The sequence below is a fragment of the Bos mutus genome, chromosome 19 (genome assembly GCF_027580195.1).
Source record: "Bos mutus isolate GX-2022 chromosome 19, NWIPB_WYAK_1.1, whole genome shotgun sequence".
NCBI classification, from domain to species: domain Eukaryota; kingdom Metazoa; phylum Chordata; class Mammalia; order Artiodactyla; family Bovidae; genus Bos; species Bos mutus.
The window spans coordinates 11,633,737-11,660,730 of NC_091635.1; the positions used below are offsets into that span (position 1 = coordinate 11,633,737).

The 26,994-nt window shown below is 43.2% G+C and overlaps 1 protein-coding gene across 2 annotated transcripts in view; it reads right to left on the minus strand.

Annotated features, from left to right (window-relative positions):
- The window catches only part of ZZEF1 (zinc finger ZZ-type and EF-hand domain containing 1), a 94,733-nt gene that overhangs the window by 52,355 nt on the left and 15,384 nt on the right, over nt 1–26,994 (minus strand). Inside the window, exons 5-18 of one of the 2 annotated variants that reach the window (XM_070389246.1) lie at nt 26,672–26,871; nt 25,059–25,269; nt 21,138–21,254; nt 19,998–20,176; nt 17,901–17,999; nt 16,604–16,695; nt 16,080–16,228; nt 11,915–12,026; nt 10,209–10,424; nt 8,489–8,589; nt 7,784–7,953; nt 6,842–6,975; nt 3,414–3,481; nt 2,361–2,475 (exon numbers count right to left, since the gene is read on the minus strand). In XM_070389246.1, coding sequence (XP_070245347.1) covers nt 2,361–2,475; nt 3,414–3,481; nt 6,842–6,975; nt 7,784–7,953; nt 8,489–8,589; nt 10,209–10,424; nt 11,915–12,026; nt 16,080–16,228; nt 16,604–16,695; nt 17,901–17,999; nt 19,998–20,176; nt 21,138–21,254; nt 25,059–25,269; nt 26,672–26,871 — 1,963 coding nt within the window. Of the gene's footprint in view, nt 1–2,360; nt 2,476–3,413; nt 3,485–6,841; nt 6,976–7,783; nt 7,954–8,488; nt 8,590–10,208; nt 10,425–11,914; nt 12,027–16,079; nt 16,229–16,603; nt 16,696–17,900; nt 18,000–19,997; nt 20,177–21,137; nt 21,255–25,058; nt 25,270–26,671; nt 26,872–26,994 lie in introns of both variants that reach the window. The other variant, XM_070389245.1, reaches the window with a different exon arrangement.

Here is a 26,994-nt window from a genome sequence, read left to right on the forward strand (position 1 = left end):
GGCAAGTGGGGAATAGTTACAACCCCAAAGTGACTGAGAAAGATGGTAGTATGAAAACTCCTCTCTTGTTCTCTGGTTTTTCAGAACCTTTACAGATGGTTTCGACTCTGTGGGCCATCCCCTGCTGCCCCTTAGGAGCCCTGCACCCTAGTTATCTCCCCTTCTCTCTCTCTCTGTTTCTCTGTCTGTCTCTCCTCCTCTCTCTCATCTTCAAAAATTCCTTTTTTCTCTGGCTCCTTCCTCTGAGCCTTCAATCAAGTCTCTGGCATTTTAGATGGTCATGGACACATTGCTATATTTAAAACAAATAACCAACAAGGACCTACTATATATAGCACATGGAACTCTGCTCATGTTATGTGGCAGCCTGGATGAGAGGGGAGTCTAGGGGAGAATGGACACATGCATATGTGTGGCTGAGTCCTTTTGCTGTTCGTGTGAAACTATTCCCAGGTGGTGCTAGTGGTAAAGAACCCGCCTGCCAATGCAGGACACATATGAGACATGGGTTTGATCTCTGGGTCAGGAAGATCCCCTGGAGGAGAAAATGGCAACCCACTCCAGTATTGTTGCCTGGAAAATCCCATGGACAGAGGAGCCTGGTGGGCTACAGTCCGTATGGTCACAAAGAGTCGGACACGACTACAGTGACTTAGCACACGTGAAACTATTACAACACTGTCAATCGGCTATACACCACTGCAAACTAAAACAAAACACCCATTTTACAAAACAATTCTTTATCCCCCTATGGCTCTCTAACCACCATCTTAATTCTCCAGTTTCTCTGGAGAATCACCTAACCTCTAGAGATAAATTCTTATATCTACAAAGCATAAAATTTCCATGTAAATGCCCCAAACTGGAAACAACCCAACTATCCCTCCAAAATAAAGTGGATAAATAAATTGTAGCAGATGCGTAAGAGGAATATTGTGAACCAGTGAAGGGTGGGGGAGGAGGGCGAACCGTAGCACACACATCAACATGGATGACTCTCAAAAACGCTGAGTGAAGAAAAACTCGTCCCAGAAGACTGCACACCATATGATTCCATTAAAGCCCAAACCAGGTGGAACAGGCCTGCTATGTAGGCATAACTGGAAACGAAAACAAGGGTGTGATGACTATAAACTTCAAAATGGTGGTTCCCTCTGGTGAGGAAGAAGGAAGGGGAGCCATGGAAGAGCACAGCGGGTAAGAACGGACTTCAAAAATACTGGGAACATTCTGGTTCTTAAAATAGCCATTTCTTTAAATTGCCCATCAACATACATTTTTTTGGTACATGTATTCCATTTGAAAGGGTTGCTCACACCTGCTGCCCTTGCCTTTCCCCTCTCTGTCATTCTACCTTTTCGGGCCCCACCACTCTCTGATACCATTCTTCAAAGGCGTTGGTCACTGCCCAGAGAAAGCCTCCCCCTTTGATCTAAGTCCTGAGGGCTCTGCCGACTACGGTCCTTCTCAAACTCCCTCCTCGCTCTGCTTCTATCCCTCCTGAATTTCTTCCTGCCAGGCCTTCTTACTCTCCCGGCCACCCTATCTACGCAGATGCCTACAGGTGATGAGAGGACACCGACATTCACGGCTTCAACCAGCACTGGTTGGTTAATGATGGCAAATCTCCATTCCCAGCACTGACTCAGCTTAAGTGTTCAACCAGACTTTGTCACATGAAGTCCTGCCAGACCAGAAACCCAACATGCTCAAAGTCTAACTGTTATTACTCTCCTCTTCAAATTCCGGCTCCTCCCCATCTTGTCACCGGTTACACATGCTGTTCTAGCAAGAACACCCCTCCCTCTCTGCCTGGTCAGACGCTACTAGTGGGCTCATGAGGAGCTCCAGTACCACCTCCTCCAAAAAGCCTTTCTCAAGCTTTCCCCCTTCATGTTGAAAAAAAAGGAAAAAAGTATTTTAAAAATCATTAGCACAGAAAAGAGATCATCCTTTCAGATTTGATCAGCCTGAAGATTTGCAAAGTAATCATAAATTTTAAAAACAGTTGTAAGTGATTTCCCACAGAATTCACAGCACAAATACATGACTCAGTGCTGGGTTCACTGACTGACACCAGGGCATCGGTAAGTACCCATTCCTCTTCTTCAAAGGCAGTCTTCATGGGCACGTTCGGGTATTTACTGCTGGCCGACTACCACGAGGCAGGGAAGCGTCCCCTCACTTGTTCGGGGCAAAACGTCCCCTTACTTGACGTGGAGCAAAGGCAGGCAGGGAAGCTCTGTGCTCAAAGGCATGGAGTTACAGTCACACCAAAAACGAGGGCTAAAGCGGAAGGAGCCATGACTGCTCCTCCCTGTCTCCTAAAGAAGCCAAGGAAATGGAGCGGCACTGGTTACCTCTCGAGCGGCAACAGACAGCAGGGTGTTCATGACCGCTAGCACTTCGCTGATGTCCATGTCAGCCAGGTCGCCTTTCTCAGGTAACAGCAGAAGGCCGCCAGGATCCTTATCACTGGAAGGACACAAAGCAGTCATGACACCTCGTGTCAGGAAGGGGATTTTCATGCTTTCTACCTCAAAAGAGAACCCAGCAAGTTTTCAGTGTCAGTTCTATGGCATGTGAGGGGTTTGAGTCAGAAAAGGTCAGGGTTCCAGTGGGGTCTGTGCCACTGTCCATCCATAAGTCCTTATGTAAGCACAGGCCCATAAATCTTCGAGTCCTTAGAAAAGATGCCAGGGAATAAACATGATGAATAAATCACCTTGGCTACCAACAGGAAATACACCTAATTTCATGACTGCTAATTTGACAATCCAGGCTAAATATTCCCTGCATCTTCAAAGGCTCTTCACATGAGCCTCAGGTCCTTTCATCATTCTTGATACTTGATTCTGAAGACATCTTATAGACTTCTCTAAGCCTGGTGTCCATACAAGGCACAGTCTACCTGCAGACTGCTCAGGCTTTAATCCCCTCCCTCCTTCAAGACTTTACACCTCCAATAATGCAACCTACAGGCCCATAAGCTTCTCTGGTAGTCAGAGCAGGTGGCAGTCTCCACGTCACCGCTCCCAGCACATTGTTTGCTGAACTACCGCTCCGTGCCCCTGCAGTTGGGCTTTCACGTAGTTGGGTTTTTAGCCCAAACTCTTGCGGTTTCTATTTTTGTCTTCAAAAATTACGTAGAAACTGAAGTGTTCAAGGAGACTCCCAGTGAGCTCCACTCTAAATCGTCTTACAGTGACTGGGGCTGGAGCCAGCTCTTGACAAGACTATCGTTCTACCACTATTTTAGTCACGGCGAAGGCCAGTGATACCTCACTCTAGAAACCTGGCTGACTGAGGGAAGTACATGGTTACTCCAAAAGCACCTGAAAGGAAGGGAGAGCTCAGGAAAACAACCTTGTGAAGATCTGCAGTATCGGACAAGAGAAGAATTAGAAACTTACCTAAAATACGTGCAGAGTGAGCGGAAAGTGAGCTGCATGGACTGCTTGTGTTCCTGCTCGGTGACATTCTTCTAGAAAACAAGAAACTGCACATTCAGGAAAGCTACTCCATGGATGTTCCAGAGCACTTGAGCAGAACAAAATACCATGGCCCACTGTTCCAAACATGATGAACACTGGGGTCGGCAGACCACCTAATGGGCCGGACTGAGACCTGGCCTAGCGCTAAGAGGGAGCAGAACTCCCTGCCTAAATAAAAGAGGGCAGGCAGGCTTACTTTTGTTCACTGCTGAAGCTGACATGCTGAAGCTTTCCTGTAGGAAAGCCTTATGCAAATGTTTAGGAAGGTGACTTCCAAAAGATGTATACTTTCATCACTGGGCATGCCATCCTGAGAAGAGGGGGCAGAGACAGAGAGCATTTTTTATGAGCTTCTTATTTTTTTTAAAAACAGGATCTAAGCTTTCTCTGTATAAGTCCAAATAGCCAATGTGACAGTTGCAGAAATCACACCCCCTGATGAGGCTATGGGTTACTTTGCAGGGTTTTTTTTTCTCTTCTTAATTCAATAAATGTATTGAACATTTACTGCTACCAAGGCACGGGAGGGGTGGGGGTGGATTTCCAGAGAATTTAAGACCCAAGGCCCTGCCTGGCATTAGAGGGTGGGAGAGAGAAGATATGGTCACAAAGGATAGCAGTTTAATTCATCTGCATGAGAATAGGGAAAAAATGCAGCCCTTAAGATAGATGGACAAAGGAAAAGTTAATGAGCTGCTCTACTAACAGACAACAATGTCATTCAAAAGGTCCCATATCCTCTTTCTATTTTTCTGTGTGGGAATCAGGCTAGTAAAAAAAAAAAAAAATTGCTCAGCTGCCTGGTAAATGCTTCCAGCAAACAAGTAGGACAGAGACTCGCCCGCAATCCAATGGGTCATGTCAGCTGATGCTGTCAGCCGTTATTCTCACAAAGTGAAAACTGATTCAAAGGGAACCCTCATGCATTATTGGTAGGAATATAACTGGTGCAGCCATTATGGAAAACAGTAACAGCTTTTGAAAGTTCTCATAAAATTAAAAACAGAACTACCACATAATCCAGTAATTCCACTCCTCAGTATTTATCCAGAGAAAACAAAAACGCTAATGAGAAAAGATATATGCACCCCAATATTCATTGCAGCATTATTCACAAAAGCTGAGATATGTAAGCAACCTAAGTGCCCATCAATGATCAGATAAAGAAGATGTGAAATATACATACATATACATACATACAACATACATATATGTATGTATGAATATTAGCCATAAAACCTTGCATTTGTGACAACATGGATGAACCTAGAGGGTATTATGCTAAGTGAAACGAGTCATACAGAGAAAGACAAATATTGTACGATTTCACTTATATGTGGAATCTAAAAAAAAACCAAAAAACAAATGAACAAACATAATGAAACAGAAACAAAGTTATAGATACAAAAAGCAAACCAGTGGTTCCCAGAGCTGAGAGGGGTGGAAGGAGGAAAGAAATAGATAATAGAGATTAAGACTACAGACTTCCAGCTGCAAATTAGTCACAGGTATGAAAAGCAGTGTGGGAATACAGTCAATAACTAAATAATATTCTCATATGGTGACAAGTCACAGACAGCATGGTGGTCATTTTGAAATGTATAGAGATACTGAATCACTATGTTGTATAACAGGAAATAACGTAGTGTTGTAGGCTGATTATACTTCAAAAAACAAAGAGACTCAGAAAAAGAGGCTGGAGGCAGGGATGGGGAGAACTGGATGAAAGCAGTCAAATGGTATGAACTTTCAGTTATAACATAGATAAGTACTGGGGGTGTAGAGTACAATATGACAAATGTGATCAACACTGTTGTGTGTTACATATGAAAGTGGACAAAAGAGTAAATCCTAGGAGTTCTCATCACAAGGAGAAAAACTTTTTTCTATTTCCTTGATCTTATATCTATATGAGATGATAGATGTTGATTCAACTTATTGTGATAATTATTTCATGATGAATGTATATCTTAAACTTATACAATGCTGTATGTCAATTATATCTCAATAAAACTGGAAGGGAAAAAAAAATAAAGCCTGATCCCTCAAGCTGATATGCACGTTTTATAGACAGCTGAAACCAACCAAAGATCCTCTCTCCTCTCTGACCTTCCTCAACCACTTAACAGAACTGCCCTCTAAAATGCCTATTGCAACCTGGGGTCAGTTCTTCCTTGCAGCAGTGTCCCCAGCTGGACTGCAGCCATGTGGCAACAGGGACGACACTGTATGCTTCTTTTACTCCCTTTTTTGTTTCTGTAGGGCTTTATGCATCTGACAGGGCACTTCTATTGCATGTGCTAAGTAGCGGTTACATATAGAAATGCCTTTTTAAAATGCTGCATCTCGTTTGCTTCATCAACTCTTCTCAGTAATTCTATTTAGTTGCTTGTCTAAACAGACTAATAATGATTGTATGTTTTATTCTTTCTGTTATTTTTTAAATTTCTTTTCCTTGTCCTACAGCAGTGGCTAGGCCTCCTAATACTATATCAAGAGAAGCAGTGACAGTAAGCACCCTTGGCTTATAGCTCATTCTGAGAGGGATGAGTCAGTGATCCAAAGACCAGTACATTGATTTCTGTAGGTTTTAGATACATGCCCTCCACCAGATTAGGGGAGTTTGTACAGGTTTTGTTGTTTTAGTCATCATCCGAATTAAATCTTATTAAAGTATCTTCTGTAGTTGTCAATATGATTTTTTTCCTCTCTGATTTCATTGACTGATTTTCTAATGTTAAACCATCCTTTCATTCCTAGGATAACTCCAACTCAATCATGATTTTGGGTGAGAGGATGCAGCTGAGGATTAAACTTAATTGTATTTTCTTTATAGATATAAACTGAAATATTAACGAATAAGTCCAGGATTTACTCTGATATAATAATGGTGTGGGGGGAGGAGTATGTGAGGTATGTAATGGGTGAAACAAGTTTAGCGTGAGTTTGTAATTACTGAATCTAGGTGATGAGTACATTTGAGGGGTTGGAGGGACTGATATGTATTATTTAGTCTAGTTCTATATTTAGATTTTCCCATAATAAAAAGTTAAACTGTTAAAAAGAGCATTTGGTTGTAGGCATGTCATAAAGATGAAGGAGACTAAACCCTCCCCTTGTGATACAACAGGTTCTGAAATGGAGGTTGGGATTATCTGCCATCCCCATCTTGAGTATGGTGCTATGTCCTTAGATACCTGTGTCCCAACAAAACTCTGCATACAGCAAGTATTAAATACACCTGTGGGAAACGGAAACCGAGAGGCTATCAGAGAAAACGAAAACTACTAAGTTTCATGCCAAGATAGGTCAAGAGTGGAATCTCCACTTTTAACATAAATAATTACCATCATGGTGAAGAGATGATTCCGCCGGGTCAGTCGATCAGGAAAGAAGATGGCAGCCCCATTGAGAAGGGTATTCCTGACTTCTTGTTTTAGTATTTCCATGGGCACAGAGTCTCCATCCAACCTATCCACCACTGATAAAAATGAACAATCAGCTTTAATATAGCCCATTTATTCACTTACAATATATATATTTGCTTTAGCCCATAAACTCACTACCAGAAAAAAGAAATACCTCTGCACAAACTAGGCAGTGTAAAGAAATTATTTTTTTGTTGTTTACATTTAACAAAAATAAAGACCCTATGTTCCAGCTTTTCTTTCATTATTTCTCTGTTCTTTTGAGACACAACTTGCAAAGCCTTAAAAATAACTTCAGATAATCACGTCTTATTCTCAATCAGCATTACCATGTCCCCCCTTCAATCTATCAGCCTTATTATCCCTGTGTCTTAGCTGAAGTAAAGACTGAATGTTGTTGTTATTCAGGCACTATGTCCGACTCTTTGCAACCCCATAGACTGTAGCTTGCAGACTCCTCTGTCCTCCACTATCTCTTGGAATTTGCTCAAATTCATGTCCATTGAGTCCATGACACTATCTAACCATCTCATTCTCCACTGGAGAAGGAAATGGAAACAACTCCAGTATTCTTGCCTGGAGAACCCCATGAACAGTATGAAAAGGCAAAAAGACTGGAGAGTATGATAATAATTACTTTCAGTATAACACAACTATATGTCAGAAACCAGGAGGAAGGCATTGAGGAGGACTAAATTCTGAACTCCAAACAATGATTCAAAGAAGATTGAGGAAACTCATTTTCCAAAGACATAAACCTTTTACTGGGTTTGCATGGTCAAAGAACCCCTGGTTTTCTACAGCGAGAGGCCCTGCAGGCCACCAGAACAGGGTCACAGTGAAGAGGAACCCCAATCCTACCACTGCACAGGTGCGCGTAGAGCTCCTTGGCAGCCTCCACTGGCCTAGGGCGCGGGCTTGGAGCCTTGGCGTCCTCAGCGGCGGCGGGAGCATCTCCTTGCAGCACCGAGAAGCAGCTCTGGAGGAGCTGCAGAAGCAGAGTTTGGGCACAGATGCACTCTTCCCTGGGGCTACAGAAAGACAAAGACCATCAGAGAGCAAAAGGGCCAGCTGTTTTTCCCTCACAGTCCCACAGCTATCTACGAAGGACTCTCCCCACTAGGCATCAGGCTCAGTAGAAAAGAACAGTGCACGAGGTATGGAGTCTGAAGAAACAGACCTTGTCTGACTGCCTACTCTGCGGCAAAGAAATGCATTTCTGACTCTGTTTCATCAGCAGTAAACATGTAGACACTATAATACTTGATCTGGCTCTCATTACAAGGTAATATAAAGGGCAAAATGCTTGCAAAAACACTGCCCAAATAAAGTATTTTACAGAAATGTAAGATATTATTTTCAACAATAACAAAATTTCTCAAATCAGAACAAGATAAACTAGTAGGAAGTAAAAAATCCTGGGGGGTAAAAAAAAAAAACCCAACTGTTCATTTAGAATAGCAAAACTCAGAGTTTTCAGTTGTGTTTATAGGACTATCATCTTTATTATCTGAGCCACTAGGGTAGCTCCACATGACTATCATCTTGTAATAGATTCCAACTTACTTTTGCTTTAATTTACTGTAAAAATTCCAGAAGATCTGCAAGTCAAGACCCGCAAAGTCCAGAAAAGACTTGTATTTTAAGCCACTTTCCTTCTGCTGTACCTAAAAAATAATAAAAACCAGAAAAAATAAAACAGAAAAATGCATTTGGAGAAATATCGTAATGGCTCATTTACTTCTCATTATTAAGGGGTAAGGTAGCTCCTCGTATGAAAATCCCAACATTAACTGATGTGACCTCTAAGTGACAATCTGTGGACAACTACTTTGGGGTGTGAAACTTTATAAAATATGTGTGTGTGTGTGTGTGTGTGTGTGTACACATGCATGTGAGTGTATATATACATGTAACATACACACACACACGCCTGTGAAAGCTCCCTGACTTCACAGATACGACACCTAGGACATGAGGGAACCTTTACCTGGTGATGACTACTGTCCAGGATCGTATTGCAGCTTGTTTTGATCCTTCCCTGAACGCAGGCTGAAAGATCAATCCTGCTGTAAACGCTCTTGCTACATCTAAGCACCTCTCTCTCATCTGCTGCTTTCTGCTGTGACAGGAGAGCTCCAAAGACCAAACAATGCACATACCAACTGAGTTATCAGTCTCTGAATGTGCCATGAAGCAGAATGAAGGTGAAGAGTAGACACTTGCATCCCACACACGAGAGGGCTCTATCAGATTCCTGAGACACAAGCCACATTCTCTATGGTGACAACTGCAAACATCTTTGAGTGGGCTGTCACTGTGCTTTTATTAGTGACTGTAAAAGTTGGTATCGAAAACACAACATTCACAGCAGCATTACTGACAATAGCCAAGACGTGGAACCAACCTAATTGTCCGTCAACAGATGAACATATCAAGAAGATCTGACATACATATACACACACAATGGAATATTAATCAGCCATAAATAGAATGAAATTTTGCCATTTGTAACAACACCTGGAGTGTATTACTCTAGTGAAGTAAGTCAGACAGAAAAAGACAAATACTGTAAGCTTTCATTTATATGTGGACTCTAAAAATGAAACAAACAAATATAATAACAGATTCCCAGATACATAGAACGAAACTAGTTACCAGCAAGAAGAGGAGTGTGAGGAAGGGCAAAACAGGTGAAGGGGATTAAGAGGTACAAACTATCAGGATAACATCAATTTTAAGTTATAAGAGTATAATGTGTATCAGGGAATATAACCAATGTTTTGTAATAACTTTGCATGGAGTGTAATCTATAAAAATATTGAATTACTATGTTGTACACCTAAAGCTAATACTATAAGTCAACTATATTTCAACTTTAAAAAAATCCTGTTATTATTTCGGGAGTTCAAATAAAGAGACAGAACTCAGCTACACTTCAGGAGTACTTGTAGGACTTATAGAAGACATAAATCCCATAAATGTGCTTTGGCTCCCCAGTGATCCCTGGCAACCACAGCTGGGCATCTTTAAGATCTCTGTGCAGGTCTATTCCAGGAAACCTCAGGGTGATCACAGGCCACTTCGTCTTCCACTTACTGACACCATCAATGCCCCATACCGCACTCCCTTGAATTCCCAACATCATCACAGCAATGACGCCTGCCATCCTCATTCAAACTGATGGCCTCAGCAGGGCCAGGTTTCACGGGATGGTGTTCCTTCCCCCAAACACATCATTTACTTTTCCCAAAGGAATGAGGTTTAACAACTGAGTAAACGCTACCAGGTCGTGGGCGAGCTGCTGGATGAACTGAAGGGTCTTGAGGAGCAGTGTGGCCCCGCAGACACTCTCCTCCGTGCCCTTTCTGCAGTGAGCACAGATGATGCTCTGTTCGGCTTCTGCTCTCGCAGGCCGGAGGTACCCACTGATGCTCAAGCCTTGTACTCCCAAGCGCTCTGCCGACTCCTGGCGGGTGCAGAGGAACTTCACCATCAAATACTGGAAAGAACAAGAGAGACGTGATGAGAAGGACTCAGAAGCTCCAGGTACTGATGAAAGGGAGGTGAAGGTCATTCTGGGCAGGTCTCCCTGTGACTTTCATGATTAATGAGGTCCCACGACGCCTAGCCCTGGAGACACAAAGTATAAGTCTAGAATCTACAGCAAACAGGAAAGAGACAATACAAATGCTGGAGTCAGGTTCTGGGAAAGATCACAATATGAGAAATGGCATTACTTCCTCTTCAAGGCAAAAACAGGATAAGACAGGATAAATAAGGGAAAGATGCCTGCTCTGTGGCACAGTCATTTTGGTTTCTTGTTTGAAGTTTTCTCTTTTTTAAATGTGGGCCATTTTTAAAGTCTTTATTGAACTGTTATAATACTGCTTCTGTTTTTGTTTTTTTCTTAGCCAAGAGGCATCGTGGCATCTTAGCTCCCCAACCAGGGACTGAACCCACAAACCCTGCATTGGAAGGCGAAGTCTTAACCACTGGACCATCAGAGAAGTCCCAGCACAGTCATTTTGAAACAGAAAACAGCTATATATTGAAAACAGTCAATGACTGCCCTAACAGATCATCTCAAAACCCTCCAATTACATGTAACCTATGTTCTGGGAGCCTAGGACACAGCCTTGTCTTTGCAAAGCTAAAGTCATTTTCAAAGCCCAACTTCTATGCACACTCTCTGCTTATTGTAGTGAAAGTTCCTTTGTTGAGGATCTTTCAGAATCCACTACTCAGTTGCATAAATATTCACTGAGCAGCTACTATATATAAATCCTAAAGATAGTTATTTCTTTTATTTGAGCTTCTTACTAAGATTTACAATGGAGGTTACAATTAAGTAGTCAGATAATCACTGTTTCTTTCACAGCTACAGGAAGACATCTCTCTTACACTTATGCCTGTGGACTTAACTGTTCTCTCAGCCTGAGATGCCCTTCTCCATACCTCTCAGCCTGGCTAAAGAAGGCAGCTTAATCAACTTTCAACACTTGGCATCACACCAACTTTATTGGGAAGCCTTCCCTGGTGAATTCCAGACTGGGTAAATATTTTCCTCTGGGCTACAACACCCTGTATGTCTCTTTATCAGCCCAATCACAGTGTCTCATATGTCTGTGTCTCCCACTAGACTCTGAAGCCCTTGAGGGTCACGATCATGTCTGATTCACCTCCAGGGTACCTGTGCTGGCATAAGTCTGGCACACAATGACCACTCAATAAACACTTATAAGACAAAAAGAGGGGATGGGACTTCCTGGTGATCCAGTGGCTAAGACTCTGTGCTCCCAATGCAGGGGGTGCAGGTTCAATCCCTAGTCAGGGAACTAGATCCTACATGCCACAACTCAAAGATCCTGCATGCTGCAACTAAGACCTGGCCCAGCCAAATGAAGAAATATCTAAAGGAAAAAAAAAAAACAGACAAAAGGAGGGGAGGAGTGGGGAGGTACGTGAAGGCCACAATTCACTGATGTTTACTTTGGCAACTCTGCACTGCTGCAACTTGACATCTGCTTCATCCCACTCTTCTTCCAGCTCAAACCAGCCAATGGGATCATCTTCACCAAGGATATCAGACGAGCAACCGATCCTGTAAACACAAAGGTACTCATAAAACATTCTCCTGTTTCTCAACTTCTCAAGAGTCTAACGAATAAGGCACCACTTATATGGCATTTGGGCTTCCCTTGTGGCTCAGCTGGTAAAGAATCTGCCTGCAGTGCGGGAGACCTGGGTTTGATCCCTGGGTTGGGAAGATCCCCTGGAGAAGGGAAAGGCTACACACTCCAGTATTCTGGCCTGGAGAATTCCATGGATTGTACAGTCCATGGGGTCACAAAGAGTCGGACATGACTGAGCGACTTTCACTCCACTTTCACTTTACATGGCATTTAACTTGTTTAGATGGCCTGTCTGTTAACAACAGGCTGGGGCGCGCTACTTGGTGCCTAAGTATACAAGGGAGGTGGTGGTAACTTCCTCCCCACTCCTCAGCCTCCTCATCTGAACGATGGGAACTATTATTAGCCCCAAATATGACCTGAGAATTCAGGAGAAAGTTTGCTTCTCTGGATAACTGGATTATTTGAAGAATGAGACCTGCAGTCAAGGTATCTAAGATGAGCTACTCAGGAATAAAGTCCAACGCAACAGCTGGTATGTGTTTTTGGAAAGAGTCAAAGGAGAGGCAGGTTCATTTTCTTTCCCCAGGACTGGCTAAAATATCCACGACTGGCTTGAGGTTCATACTTGCAACAGCTGAAGGGTAAAAGCTGGGGAGCTTTTGGATCCTGGAGCTCAGCCTTCACAGGCCTCAGGATTTTTTCTTATTCCTTAAGAACTCCTTACAGGAAAGCATTTCAACCCAAAAGCTGAAGAAGCACAACTGTGTGCCATTTCTTTTTAAAAACTGGATACATGAATGGTACTTCCTTTTTAGGAATAAAATATCTGAGAAGGAGAAAATGGCAGTCTTTTCAAGTAACATTCCTAAAACTTTAGTCTGTGCTATAGCTAACAGGCTAGCCAACACATGCATAATTCTGTATGGATTAAGATAAACAAACACAGGGGTTTATAACAACAAGAAGGAAGAAAACAAAGGACCCAGAATAAGTTCTATAACAGAGAGAGAAAAAACATTCTCTTCTGACCATAAGTCATTCTAAGCATGAAACATTCATGACATAGTTAAGCCTCAAACCAGTGGTATTCCATCTAAGCCCAAAATTGTGTCAATGACTCTTATCAGTATTGAGTGTTTGAGGACTTTTTAATTCACTCTGGGAGTCATCAAGGAGATCTCTGAGATATAAAGAAAGAGCTGGCAGGGTGTCAAAGAGGGGTAGAAGCAACCTTGCTTACTATATCAATTCATAGGCAGGGTGGAAAAAACAGAGCTGAATACGTATAGCCCTTAAGTATGTATAGCAAGCCCAAAGCTGGTCCCAGAGCATACTGACTGACATCTGATAAGAGGGCAGGGAAATAAAAAGGGCAAAAAGACAGATGCATGTCTTGTCAACATTTTGATCTCCAAACTGGAGAGGGACCGATAATATGTAGGCCAAGTAAATGAGGATTTCAGAGTAGCTCAGGCTGGAACCAGGAGCTAAAATCAGCAAGGGACTAGTGAATAAACCTGTATTTAGGTTAAAAAAAAAAATCATCCTATATAAGATGTGGAAGATCTTATTTAACAGCAGGTTTAGGGAAAAAGACCTATATTAATATGTGCCAGGAGTGGGACACAGCTACTTAAAAACTGTAATCTCTGATCATTATTTTAAAAGAAAAGCATTTTTAAAAAGCATGTATGCATGATGGGAGAGAGATGTTTCATTTAGAGGGCTGGAATTAGGACTACTGAGCTGAGATTACAGCTACAAGATTTCAAACGAGTCCTCATCACTGAGATGCAGTGAGTGCTCCATCACTAAGGACATTCCAGAGAGGCTGAATAAGCATTTGTCAGAGATGCCACCATAGGAAGCCCAGAGGAGAGAGGAAGTTTGTCTAGAACCTTGCTACTTCATGTGTGATCCATGGTCAGGGAGCACCAGAGTCACTTGGGAGCTTGTTAGAAATGAAGGTCTCAGGCCCCATGCAGAACCATCGAATCAGAATCCACATTTGACACAATTATCAGTGGTTCGTAAGTCCATGAAAGCCCAGGAGTAGAGTACTGTGTGTTAGTCACTCAGTCGTGTCTGACTCTTTACAACCCCATGGACTTTAGCCTACCAGGTTCCTCTGTCCCTGGAATTCTCCAGGCAAGTACAGTACTGGGTGATAGGAAAATCTCCAGCACCCCGTTACCTATGAAATACAGGAGCAAAAAGAGCGAATCTCAGGCTCAGCCCTGTGAGTTTGCTACTAGTGCTAAGGGAGGTAACACTGCCCAGGAGGTCACCGATGCCCTCTGCAGCTAAGTCCAACAGACTTAGCTTACTGCATCTAGACTTATCTTACTAATTCCTGGGTGACATCTGACAGGGCTGCCCACTCCCTGCCTCTCTAACCATGACTTTCCATTGGCTTTCCTGCTGCTTCTCTGGCCACTTTTACCAGCCTCCCTTTCTCCGTTGCCCCTGAAAAACTGGTGCCTCTCAGCAGGTTGGCCTCTCTGTGCTCTTCCCAGCATACATGCTCCTCCAGAATGATCTCTTCGAATTCATTTTAAACCGTCGCTGAAATGTTTCTGCTCTCTGTGCCCTCAAGACAAAGTCTCTTCCAGGCTCCTGACCTGCTTATCCAACTAGCTGTGGGACATCTCAGAGGTGTCCTACAGCCTCAAAGCCAACAGGGCCAAAACTGAGCTCATCATCTTCTCACAAACCTGTACTCCCTGAAGTATGTTCTATCTCAGAAAAAGGCACTACCAATGTCCCCCCTGCCAAGGCAAAACCCAGGACTCACTGATGCCTACGCTTTCTCCCCTCTCCGGCTCTTCATTTAGTCACTCACCAGGTCCTGCTGTTTCTCTGATGGGCTACAGTCCATGGGGTCACAAAGAGTCGGACACAACTGAGAGACTAACATACACACACGAAGTCCTGGTGGTTCTGCCTTCTAGCATGTCTGCAGTCGGTCCACATCTCTCCCCTGCTCCTGTCGCAGCTCTGGGTGACGTCACCCATACTCTGGCCTCCACGGCGACAGCAGCAGCTTCACCCACTGCACCCTGCCCCCTGTTCACTCTCCTCCAGCCCTGCCTCACACAGCAGGCTCCAGAGTAGTACGCCCAAACCACACATGCGATCTTGTTCTTCCTGAAACTTCTGGATAGCACAATCCCGTCTGACTCCCTTCCCCTGCCCCCACTGCTTTCAGGATAAAGTCTCAACTCTGAAACAGAGACAAAGGGCCTTTAATGACCTGACCCTTTCCTCGCTCCAGCTTCACCTTGCCCCACTCTCTGCCTCACCGCACACCTCAACAAGGTGTGGCTCGCCAGTGCCTTGAGCAGGCCAGACTCCACCTCTGAGTTCTCAACTCCATCTATTCTTTGCTCGGGACGTTCTTCTTCCACTGCTCCAAGGGGTTACTTAACTTTAACTCCCCATATTCAACACCTCCTCCAGGGAGCCTTCCCTGACCAGGTCAGGCGCTCTGCCCTGTGCTCCTAGAACACCTGATCCCTCCTACCTACCTTGCCTGGACAGCACAGTGACTCTGTAGGCTTTACCATCTGTCTTCTGAGCAGGCTCTGTAGAGCAGAGACTGTGCCAACTTGCTCATTAGTGCAAGGCGTCTTTGGTGCCTAGCAGCAGGCCGAGCACATCATAGGTACTTCATAATTATTTTCAATAAAAGCACAAAAACAGGAGGAAGGAAGTTGGGGCTGGGGTACATTTCCCAGGGGCTAGATAAGACTAAAGACCTCAGGCTGCCCACAATTCACATGTATATCATTACCCAGCCATTGTGAAGATCTATATACCTGGTCACGAAAGGGACCGAGTAAAAGTCTACGAACAAATTAAAATATATGTCTTCACACATGCTGCCAGAAAGCAATGAATGTTCCTGGCTACTAAAGATGGGTTAGTAGCAACTTTTTTTCTATAAAGAAAACATATGTCACCAGTAAGAGAATGTATATTATCTTATTAACTAGAAAGATTTTTATTCTGTTCCTTACCTGCTTTTTACAAACTGCCTGAACTCCTGAAGCTTCCATTTGTCATATTTTTCGAATCTTTTGAAGTGTTCTTCCGCATGAAATTTATCAGAAGATGAATTGTACGCAAACACCAAGCCACACTGGGCACCGATGCCACCACGTCGAACCTGGAAACAGAGGCCTAAGTAAAGAACATTGAAGGGGCCGGAATTGTGTGGCCATTCTGTTCCCAAGTAATGTGGTCAGATTCAAAGAGCTTAAAGCAAAAATGAAACCAACAGAGAGAGATCTCAAATACATGAAATCCTGGAAAAGTAAGAAAGTTGCTTCCCAAGAAAGGATTCCTCACCGTTTTTGATCCTTATAGTCACACCATTCACAGACTTAAAATATATTCATCTTTTTGCCCCTGTGTCTGCTACAGGCCTGACACAGAAAAATCACTAAAATCAATGAAAAGCCAGTGACATGGACTTCTGCAATGCAACCCTATTTTTAAAACTAGTAGTAACATTTCTGAAAGAAGGCAGCAGAAGAATTACCATAATTCTGATCTGAGTAACTTGGAAGGCAGATTCAGTTCCTGTAGAAAAAATAGTACTTGCTCTGGTTTTTCCAGTCTCTGTAAGAAAACCTACAAAAAATAAAAATTAACATTAGGATGACTGATACATCTGTAATAACCCTAAGAACTAAGACCAACAAAACCAAGGCATATCCTTTGAGGCAGAGGCATCTAGCCCATCTGGTCCTCTCATAAAAATTAGAAAAAGAATTCCTCTCTAGGCAGATGCAACCCCGCTGATCAACCACCAGATAACAGATAATAGGCCAGGTATAACTTCGTCAGAGCATAATCTTTTCAACTATACAGGCAACCCTGCTCTGAGGCAACAATAAAGAAATAAAAAGTTGATAAAGATTGTGACTTTAATTCAAAGAGACAAAAGACTAGACAGTTAATCATCTTTCTGAACCATTCCTAAAACCACGACTGATGTTTGGCTGGGCTGTTAGAGGCAAGCACACTTAAAGGCTGAGAGAGGAATTAGTTTCTCAAATACTGTCAGGAAAGATTGTGAGTCTTCAAAATGGGCAAGAAAAGAATGTGTGTGTTTGCATGTGTCCTCAGTCATGTCTGACTCTCTACGATCCCATGGACTATAGCCCACCAGGCTCCTCTGTGCATGGGATTCTCCTGGCAAGAATACTGGAATGGATTGCCATGTCCTCCTCCAGGGGATCTTCCCGACCCAGAGATTGAACCCTCGTCTCCTGCATTGGCAGGCAGATCCTTTACCACTGAGCCACCTGGGAAGCCCCCCCAAAGTGTTTATTTAACCCACTCTTTTGAGTTCTCGCCACCTTTCATTGTATCTAAGCTACTTGATAATTCTATAAATTGTACAATATGACAGTAATGCAAATGATTCTTGTCCACAGAAATAAAAATTGTGTCTATAGGAACACAGCTGATTATTCCTTATGAAGACTGACCAATTTTGCAGCTATCTGTAGATTCATGTTAGCATTCTTATTGGTCTCCATGTATTAATGAGTTCTCCTTTGACCTGCCTGTATAACATCCTAGTGGTCCCCTCCTTACTGTATAATGTGAACATTCAAGTACTTTTAAGTTGTTACAGGTGAGTGACACCTAGCAGATGGCAACACTGTAGTAAAGAAATCACACAAACAGTTCAGGAACCATTGATGCCAACTGAAGCACACGGGCAGTGAAGACTGCACGTCCTGAAAGTTTCAAAGACCACAGTGTGGTTCCACAGGGCCTCTAGTGGCCATTTCCACTCACTAAAACCCCGCAGGTCCACTACTCACCGTCCCTCGTCCACGGCTCAGCAAGCAGGTTTTCAGGCCCTGACTTCTCTTCTTTTCCCTTGACATCACAGGCCTGAAGAGTCAATTGGAGAGGTTTCCCTGATCAAAGAAAAGAGAGAAAGCGAGAGAGCCTGAAGCTAGCGCTATGAAAAAATGAAAACTAGAATGCTCATCAGTGGAAACAGAGAGCCTGTGGCCACCCAGATTGCTAACTAAAAACTGACCCATTTAAAAGCTAACATAGGAAGTAGTATCAGATAAAAGGGGATACCACCCTTTTCTGCTCTCCTGAAAGAAACAAAGAATAAGTCAATCCAAAAGAATCACTCTAGAATAACAACCAGTCAGAAACAAAGCATATCGTAAGACACAGATTAATAACACAGACTTAATATAGTTGTGTATTGAGCAGGAGGAGAAAGGAATTCCTAAGACACTGTTTGGGAGTCAATAATTAAGTTTATTGTAACTGCATTTAAATATATAAATAATGAAAAAACAAATATCATATATTAATGCATATTTATAGGATCTAGAAAAATAATACTGATGAACCTATCTGCAGGGCAGAAATACAGACTCAGACACAGAGAACAGACTTGCGGCCACAGCGGGGGAAGGAGAGGGTGGGACAAACTGGGAGAGTAGCACTGACAGATGCACACTGCCGTGTGTGAGACAGACGGCCAGTGGGAAGCTGCTGCTCAGCACAGGGGCCCAGCCGGCTGCCTGTAATGACCTGGGGGCGGGGTGGTAGGCGTGGGGTGGGGTGGCGGAGTGGGGAGGCTGAAGAGGGAGGGGATGTATGCTTACTTATGACTGATTCATGTTGTCGTATGGCAGAAAGCCACACAACAATGTAAAGCAATTACCCTCCAACTAAAAATAAATTTAAAATATATCAATAAAATAAAACATACATAAATAATGTCTCGGGGTTTGGCGTTTTGTTTCTTAAAATTATCTCTAGGCAAATTTTGGAAGTTTTCAAAATTATATAGATCAACTTTTACTATCATGATCTAAAAACATTTTCTTTTGTTTTAGTAATGTAATGAAAACTCTATAACCCTATTAACCTATAAACCAAACTGGAACTAGAACATTATCAATAATGAACAGCCCCCCTAGGCATTCCTCCCCCGTTTAGGCTCTCTGCCCAAATAACAGCTAAACTGAATCTAAAACTTTTCTGGAGAATATTTTCCAGATAGATCCCTCCCATCTGGCCATGGATCCCAACCTCTCCAAAGAAATGATCTTCCCAAAACTGGGGAGGGGGTAACTGGATTTACATGATATCTATTGATGACTTAAACAATTAAAAGTAAACTATTAGGAAATATTAAGGCAAAGGTACAAATATCATCTCTGGAGAAGGAAATGGGAACACACTCCAGTATTCTTGCCTGGGAACTCCCACAGACAGAGGAGCCTGGCAGGCTACAGTGTGTGGGGTCGCAGAGTCGGGCACAGCTAAGCAGCTGAACAACAGCAAACACCACAAGGAATGACCACAGTGCTCTGACGGGATGGGGTCCAACGCAGTACTCTGTGGACAGAAGCTTCAGCCCTAGAGGCTAGGACGGCACGTGTCAAGTGCAGTCATCTGAGAGTAGCTCTACAGACTCCTGTGTTGAGAAGGATTAAGAAGCTCCAACCTGGATCAGTGGAAACGTGCTAAGATGCGTTGCCATTGGGCCCAGGAGGGAAAGTGGTGGCTGGCATGTATGTCTGCCCATATATGTCATTCCAACCAGCTATCAGCTACCACGAGGATGCATTCCAAGACAAGGGTCTTTGCGCCAGGTCTGGCATTCAAATGGCCACCAAGCCTCAGTCATTAGGTCAGTAAACCCTGGGAGTACAGTGCAGTGGATACTCAAGTTTCTTTTCTGCTAATGCATCCATAAATGAACCAGCATCTCCCTCCTTCCTATCAACCTTAGTCAAAGAAGACATGTTCCTCCAGAAACCACAGTATAAGTACAATGCCCCGGCCCACAAACTACTACTCAACAAGATAAGAAGATGCCAGAAGGTCCCCCGTTGGTGATGGTATCATGCATCTTTGTGCACCTTGCCAAGGTCACTTACCGTATTTAAGGAGCAGGTTCTGCCTGACCGACGCCATGGATGAGATGAGGGATGAGGCATCATAGTGTGTGTCCAGGTGATCAGTGACAGTACACAGAGAGCTCAGCACTTTGGCAACACTTCCTCTCGCTAGTGCAAAGGCCAGAAGAGTCAGCTCCACCTCTGGTGTAGAACGGCAGCTACAAACAAAGAGCAGAAAGCATTTCACTTCTTAAAATGTGAGAAAATTCAGGTAGTTCAAACTTTGCGTAACTGATCACCAAAAGCAAAATCAACCTGCCATACGCTTCATCCATTTACCAGAAACACTTTTTCAAAATCCTTAAGATATCCTAAAGAAAAACTAAATCGGTCTGGAGGAATAGGAAATAAAACCCTCACCTTTGTAACCTTAATCTGTAAGTATAAAATAATGCTATCAATTTCAAGAAGTCCAACTTTATAAACCAAAAATAAATAAGCACCTGCTATCAAGAAGCCTTGAGTAATGACCTGGCTTGCTCAGACAGCTAAGGGCTTTTTCCTTCAAGCACCAGTCACGTATTTTAGATCTACTCCATGTCACTCTTATCTAGTTTCTTAAACACATTACCCTGAAACTTTCAAAACTGTCTAGATGTCTCAGGGCCTAGTTTGTACTCTAATACAGTAACGTCCTCAGGGCTCACTGTGACAGAGCTGAGTGTCCCCACACTAACTGACTCCTCTATCAGCTATCAGGGTGTCCTTTCCCAGGTCTATGGACAACCAGGCTTGTTAGACCTGCCCATGGAGGCAAGCAGGTGCTGGGCTGGGGATGTGAAGGAACGGAGAGGCTTTGAGTTCTGGACTGTGCCACGAATGGAGAGGCTTTGAGTTCTGGACTGTGCCACGAATGGAGAGGCTTTGAGTTCTGGACTGTGCCACCTCTGCCCTGGCTGAATCTGAGGACTACTCCACCCCCACCCCCAATTCCTAAGGTCGGGGGACATTACTAGTTAATGGAGAGCACCGTTATTTCACTTTCTCTTCAGTCACTAAAAAATGAAACACTGGAAAAATTAAAAAAAAAAAAAAGATGTGACAAGCACATATGCCCTCTATCTGCCAATACCGGCCCCCCATCTCCCCCTACCCCACTTATCGACCTTGAGTTCTTACCTAGTAATCCTTATGAGGAAGCTGTCCACCTCTTCCAGAACGTTGGGAGACAGGAAAGTGGAGAAATCTGTAGATCCTGGTGAGAGGGACAGCGGAGGCATGTGCTGCAGCGCCTTCCTAGGAGTGTAAGGTGCACAATCAGAACAAACCCAGGCCAACGATAAATGTATTAATATAATTTCAAATCAAATAAAAATACACTGTTGGAAGCTTGTTTGGATTAAACCCTTACTAAGAAACAGTGTTCCTACAGAGAACCTGGTACATAAATCAGTCTTTTTCCTACAGGGGTCCCAGTGCTAGACCATTTAATGGGATTTCTTTTCTTTTTTTTTTAAGAGTTCCTTTAAGAATTTCTTGAAGAGTTAAAGAATTTAAGAATCTCTTAAAGAGTTTCTTTAAGAGTTTTCTTTAAGAATACACACGACTCTGGTATTCAGTTGGTCACTTCACTTGAAACTTTGGAAGTCGAGTTGTTTCAGATCAGATCAGTCGCTCAGTCGTGTCCAACTCTTTGTGACCCCATGAATCACAGCACGCCAGACCTCCAGACCTCCCTGTCCATCACCAACTCCCGGAGTTCACTCAGACTCACGTCCATCGAATCAGTGATGCCATCCAGCCATCTCATCCCCTGTTGTCCCCTTCTACTCTTGCCCCCAATCCCTCCCAGCATCAGAGTCTTTTCCAATGAGTCAACTCTTCACATGAGGTGGCCAAAGTACTGGAGTTTCAGCTTTAGCATCAGTCCTTCCAGTGAACACCCAGGACTGATCTCCTTTAGGATGGACTGGTTGGATCTCCTTACAGTCCAAGGGACTCTCAAGAATCTTCTCCAACACCACAGTTCAAAAGCATCAATTCTTCGGCACTCAGCCGTCCTCACAGTCCAACTCTCACGTACATACATGACCACAGGAAAAACCACAGCCTTGACTAGACGAACCTTTGTTGGCAAAATAATGTCTCTGCCTTTGAATATGCTATCTAGGTTGGTCATAACTTTCCTTCCAAGGAGTAAGCGTCTTTTAATTTCATGGCTGCAGTCACCACCTGCAGTGATTTTGGAGCCCAGAAAAATAAAGTCTGACACTGTTTCCACTGTTTCCCCATCTATTTCCCATGAAGTGATGGGACCAGATGCCATGATCTTCGTTTTCTGAATGTTGAGCTTTAAGCCAACTTTTTCACTCTCCACTTTCACCTTCATCAAGAGGCTTTTGAGTTCCTCTTCACTTTCTGCCATAAGGGTGGTGTCATCTGCATATCTGAGGTTATTGATATTTCTCCCGGCAATCTTGATTCCAGCTTGTGTTTCTTCCAGTCCAGCGTTTCTCATGATGTACTCTGCTGCTGCTGCTGCTAAGTCGCTTCAGTCGTGTCCGACTCTGTGCGACCCCAGAGACAGCAGCCCACCAGGCTCCCCCGTCCCTGGGATTCTCCAGGCAAGAACACTGGAGTGGGTTGCCATTTCCTACTCCAAGACATGTACTCTGCATATAAGTTAAATAAACAGGGTGACAATATGCAGCCTTGACGTACTCCTTTTCCTATTTGGAACCAGTCTGTTGTTCCATGTCCAGTTCTAACTGTTTCTTCCTGACCTGCATACAAATTTCTCAAGAGGCAGATCAGGTGGTCTGGTATTCCCATCTCTTTCAGAATTTTCCGCAGTTTATTGTGATACACACAGTCAAAGGCTTTGGCATAGTCAATAAAGCAGAAATAGATGTTTTTCTGGAACTCTCTTGCTTTTTCCATGATCCAGTGGATGTTGGCAATTTGATCTCTGGTTCCTTTTCCTTTTCTAAAACCAGCTTGAACATCAGGAAGTTCACAGTTCACATATTGCTGAAGCCGGGCTTGGAGAATTTTGAGCATTACTTTACTAGTGTGTGAGATGAGTGCAATTGTGCAGTAGTTTGAGCATTCTTTGGCATTGCCTTTCTTTGGGATTGGAATGAAAACTGACCTTTTCCAGTCCTGTGGCCACTGCTGAGTTTTCCAAATTTGCTGGCATATTGAGTGCAGCGCTTTCACAGCATCATCTTTCAGGATTTGGAATAGCTCAACTGGAATTCCATCATCTCCACTAGCTTTGTTCGTAGTGATGCTTTCCAAGGCCCACTTGAATTCACATTCCAGGATGTCTGGCTCTAGGTGAGTGATCACACCATCATGATTATCTGGGTCGTGAAGATCTTTTTTGTACAGTTCTTCTGTGTATTCTTGCCATCTCTTCTTAATATCTTCTGCTTCTGTTAGGTCCATACCATTTCTGTCCTTTATGGAGCCCATCTTTGCATAAAATGTTCCTTTGGTATCTCTGATTTTCTCGAGTTGTTTAACTCAGAAATATATGTTTTTTAAATTTTAGGCTTGAGAACGGCATTCTACATACTGTTTGTAGATAAAGAAGGCATCCAGCGAGAATCCACCTAACCTGTTGTGAAGACAATATCAGGCATATAAACTTTAAATATATCCGATCTTCGACAACTTGGCATAACTGCACAAAAACAAGGTAGGAAACTCATCCTCTTCTCCTTCCTGAAAATTCAGTCCACAGAGTAGGGTTGTGCAAGGCAGGCACTCGTGTGTGCCTGGGTGGGGTGCATGGTGGCCCAGTGAGGTACTGGAGCAGGGTACTGAGCAAAGAGACAGCCTGGTATGGAATGTCAGCCCTGAGAAGGTGAGGAGGGAGTTCAGGCAAGGGCTGGGGAGCTGGGAGGCTGGTTATACAGAGTGGGACTCTTTAAATAAGTGAACATATTAGGGTTGATGGGAGCCAAGTTTCTCACAGTCATAGCAGGGAGCTACAAACACAGAAAGAGAGACAATCAGAATGAACATGGTAGCCCTGGCTTAGAAGTATCAATGTAAACTCAAAAGAGTTTTCAGTGTTACAGACAGAGAAATAGATACAGGAGGCGATGTGTCTATGTATACACACGTGTCTATTACTCATTTACAGACATATACTTCCCAGCTATGTCCACTGAGAGAAGCAACACTCCGACAGCAATGGGTTTAGTTTGTTCAGTTCCTAAACACAACTCTCCACTAAAAGTGACCACAACTCTTGAGAAAAAAGGCTAATCCTAGGACTATGGCAGGAGCATTCAAGGTAAGCCCGGAATATTTTGTTGTGAGGAAGAGTTCCAAGATGAGGACATGTCAAAAGGACACATGTCCGAGTTCCTATCAGCCAAATCTGGGCCAACCTGAGAAGCAAGCTGTGATTGATAACAACCGCAGGAGTAAATAGGAATCATGAGTCACGTCAAGTGAAGCCTAATGAGCAATTCGATATTTAGAGTCTCCAAGTACCTCCTCACAAAATACGAACTTGAACCGTCTGAAGTGCAAGCGCCAAGTCTTCACCACTGGATGGCCAGGCAAGTCCACCTTAACAGTTTTTTTTAAAAGAAAATTTCCAAAGGTGCTTTACATTTAAAAATAGACTAGTTTAATGTCCTTGGAAAGATCTGACTCTTTTGTGAAAAGAGCCTTCAACCTAGGGCCGAGGTCCAAAGACCTCCAGCTGATCCATCACTGCTTGGTCATGTATCCCAGGAAAGGTCACCGTACACTTGACTGGACAATAGGGATACTTTTTACACATACATATTATGATGTAAGTGGGTAAAAAATATACAGCATCTGAAGGTGTTTTATCCCATATAAATTACTATGTAAATGCAAGCAGCTGTTCCCCAGGGGGTAAGGGATAGGAATGGCATATGTGGCCCAGCCCCACCCTCCCCCAGGACCGAAGCTGAAGGCACAAACAGGAAACAACAGGGCACCTGAGGGCCGGCTGCTGAGTGAGTCTCGAGGGTCGGAGGGTGCTCAGTGACTTGTCCTACAGGGCTGGAGAGAGAGCACGCCGTGACAGGCCTGGAAAGCACAGTGACTTACTGAGTGTTGCGCAGCACTGTCTGGACAAAGGCAGGATTTGTCTCCATGGAAGCCGTCACCAGAGATGTCAGTAGAGACCAATACCATATTGCAGAAGCATCTGAGACTGAGACCCCAGACTTCTTGACTCTCTGAAAGCCAACAGCCCTCAGACCGTGAATTCTAGTGTCACATCCATCACTAAGACAACGCTTTATGTTAATCTGGACATCTGTCAAGTGCAAACAACAAATTCAGTATTGGATTAACTTCTTCAGTTCAGCAAATGCTAGGCTTCCAACTAAAAGCAAAACAGTAATTCACATTTCGAAAAGAAAATGCTAAAGATATATTTTGATGCCAGAAATAAATGGTGTGTGCAATGGAGCAAGTATACAATCAATTTGTCAAAAGAGCAGTGACCAATCTAAGGAGCCAAAAGTATCACGTGCAAAATTAAGGGTGGCTTAAATCTTTACATCACAATGCTTCATAGGAATTTATGACTGTTGAAAATCAACACAAACTGTATTTTTAAAATCCTGATTAAACACATGGTGAGAAATGTCTATAATTTTTCCTAGAGTTCCAAAATTTAGATTTAGTTATAAAACAGCAGCTGGCTCATAGCCGTTGTGAGGATTTCTTTTTAATAATCAAGTCCAAATAGATGACATAGGCATGACTCACTTTTAAGAGCTGTCAGAATTTCTTATTTGGGTTGGAGAGGAGGAGGTGAGAAGTTAAAAAGGACACAACTCAGAGTAAAGACCACCACAGTGTAAGACAGGAAGCTGCTACTCCACAAGCTTAACTACTTCTGTGCCTAGGGGTGAGACACAAAGACTCTACCTCCCTAGGCCTCAGTTCCTCTGAGCAAAGTAAGAATACTTCTTTTGGCCCAGGAAAGCATTAGGAGAAATGAGACAAAACATGAAGCATTCCGGCTCCCTGAATGAAATAAGCCTGGAAAGAAATCACAGAATTGTGATTATTTCCAAAATGCTATGTGTGAAGCAAGGTTATAATAGTATAAAAATGGAAACAACTGAAATTTAAGAAGAAAAAGCTTCTTAAAATTAAGGCACAGTCTTAACAACACTAAGTAAAGGTGCGCATGAATGTATGGTGAGACAACACGTTAAAAAGTTACAAAAGAGCATGAATGAAATATCACCACTTTTGTAAAAAGATACATAAAGATATACATATATACATGCAAACCTATTTTTAAGTATTCTTAAAAATATATATATATATGTCTGTGTGTGTATTTATATACATACACAAAATAAGAAAAGGACTGGAAGGATCCATACCAATGAATTCACAATTACAATCCCCGAGGAGTGGGACTTTGAATAATTTTTTGTTTGTGTCAATATTTCTAATTTTCTAATAAGAAAAAAAATTTTTTAACTTAAAAAGATTTTACTGCTTTTCTATAACTTTTCAAAACACCGAATAGGTGAAGTAACAACCACTTTGATGTGCACAATGAGATGCAAATCAGATCTCCAAGAAAAACAAACAGGCTTTCTACTTCAGAGATCTTCCTGCCAAAAAACAGGACCTTTCTTCCTCCCCTCCAGTCCTCTTAGTTAGAAGGGCAAGATGCCTCTTGGTTGACTCACAGAGCTGACTGATGTTGGCATTTTCCAGCAGTGTCACATAGCCAGTGACATTGCTGGGAATGTGCACGTCGCGGACTTCCTGAAGATCGCTGGCCGTCCGCCCCACTGCTACGGTCACCTGCTGCGGCATGTAGCTCTGGTCAGTGGCCGCCACAGCAATGGACAAGTGCCTGAGTACGACGTCTGGCTTCATTTTTAGACTGGAAAACACAAAGAGAGAGCAGAAACGACAAATGTTTATACAGGCTGAGAACTGGCAGGGCCCACAAGTCGCACCTCCAAGATCCTGTAGGTGCTATATACGCAAAGACTAACTCCCCTAA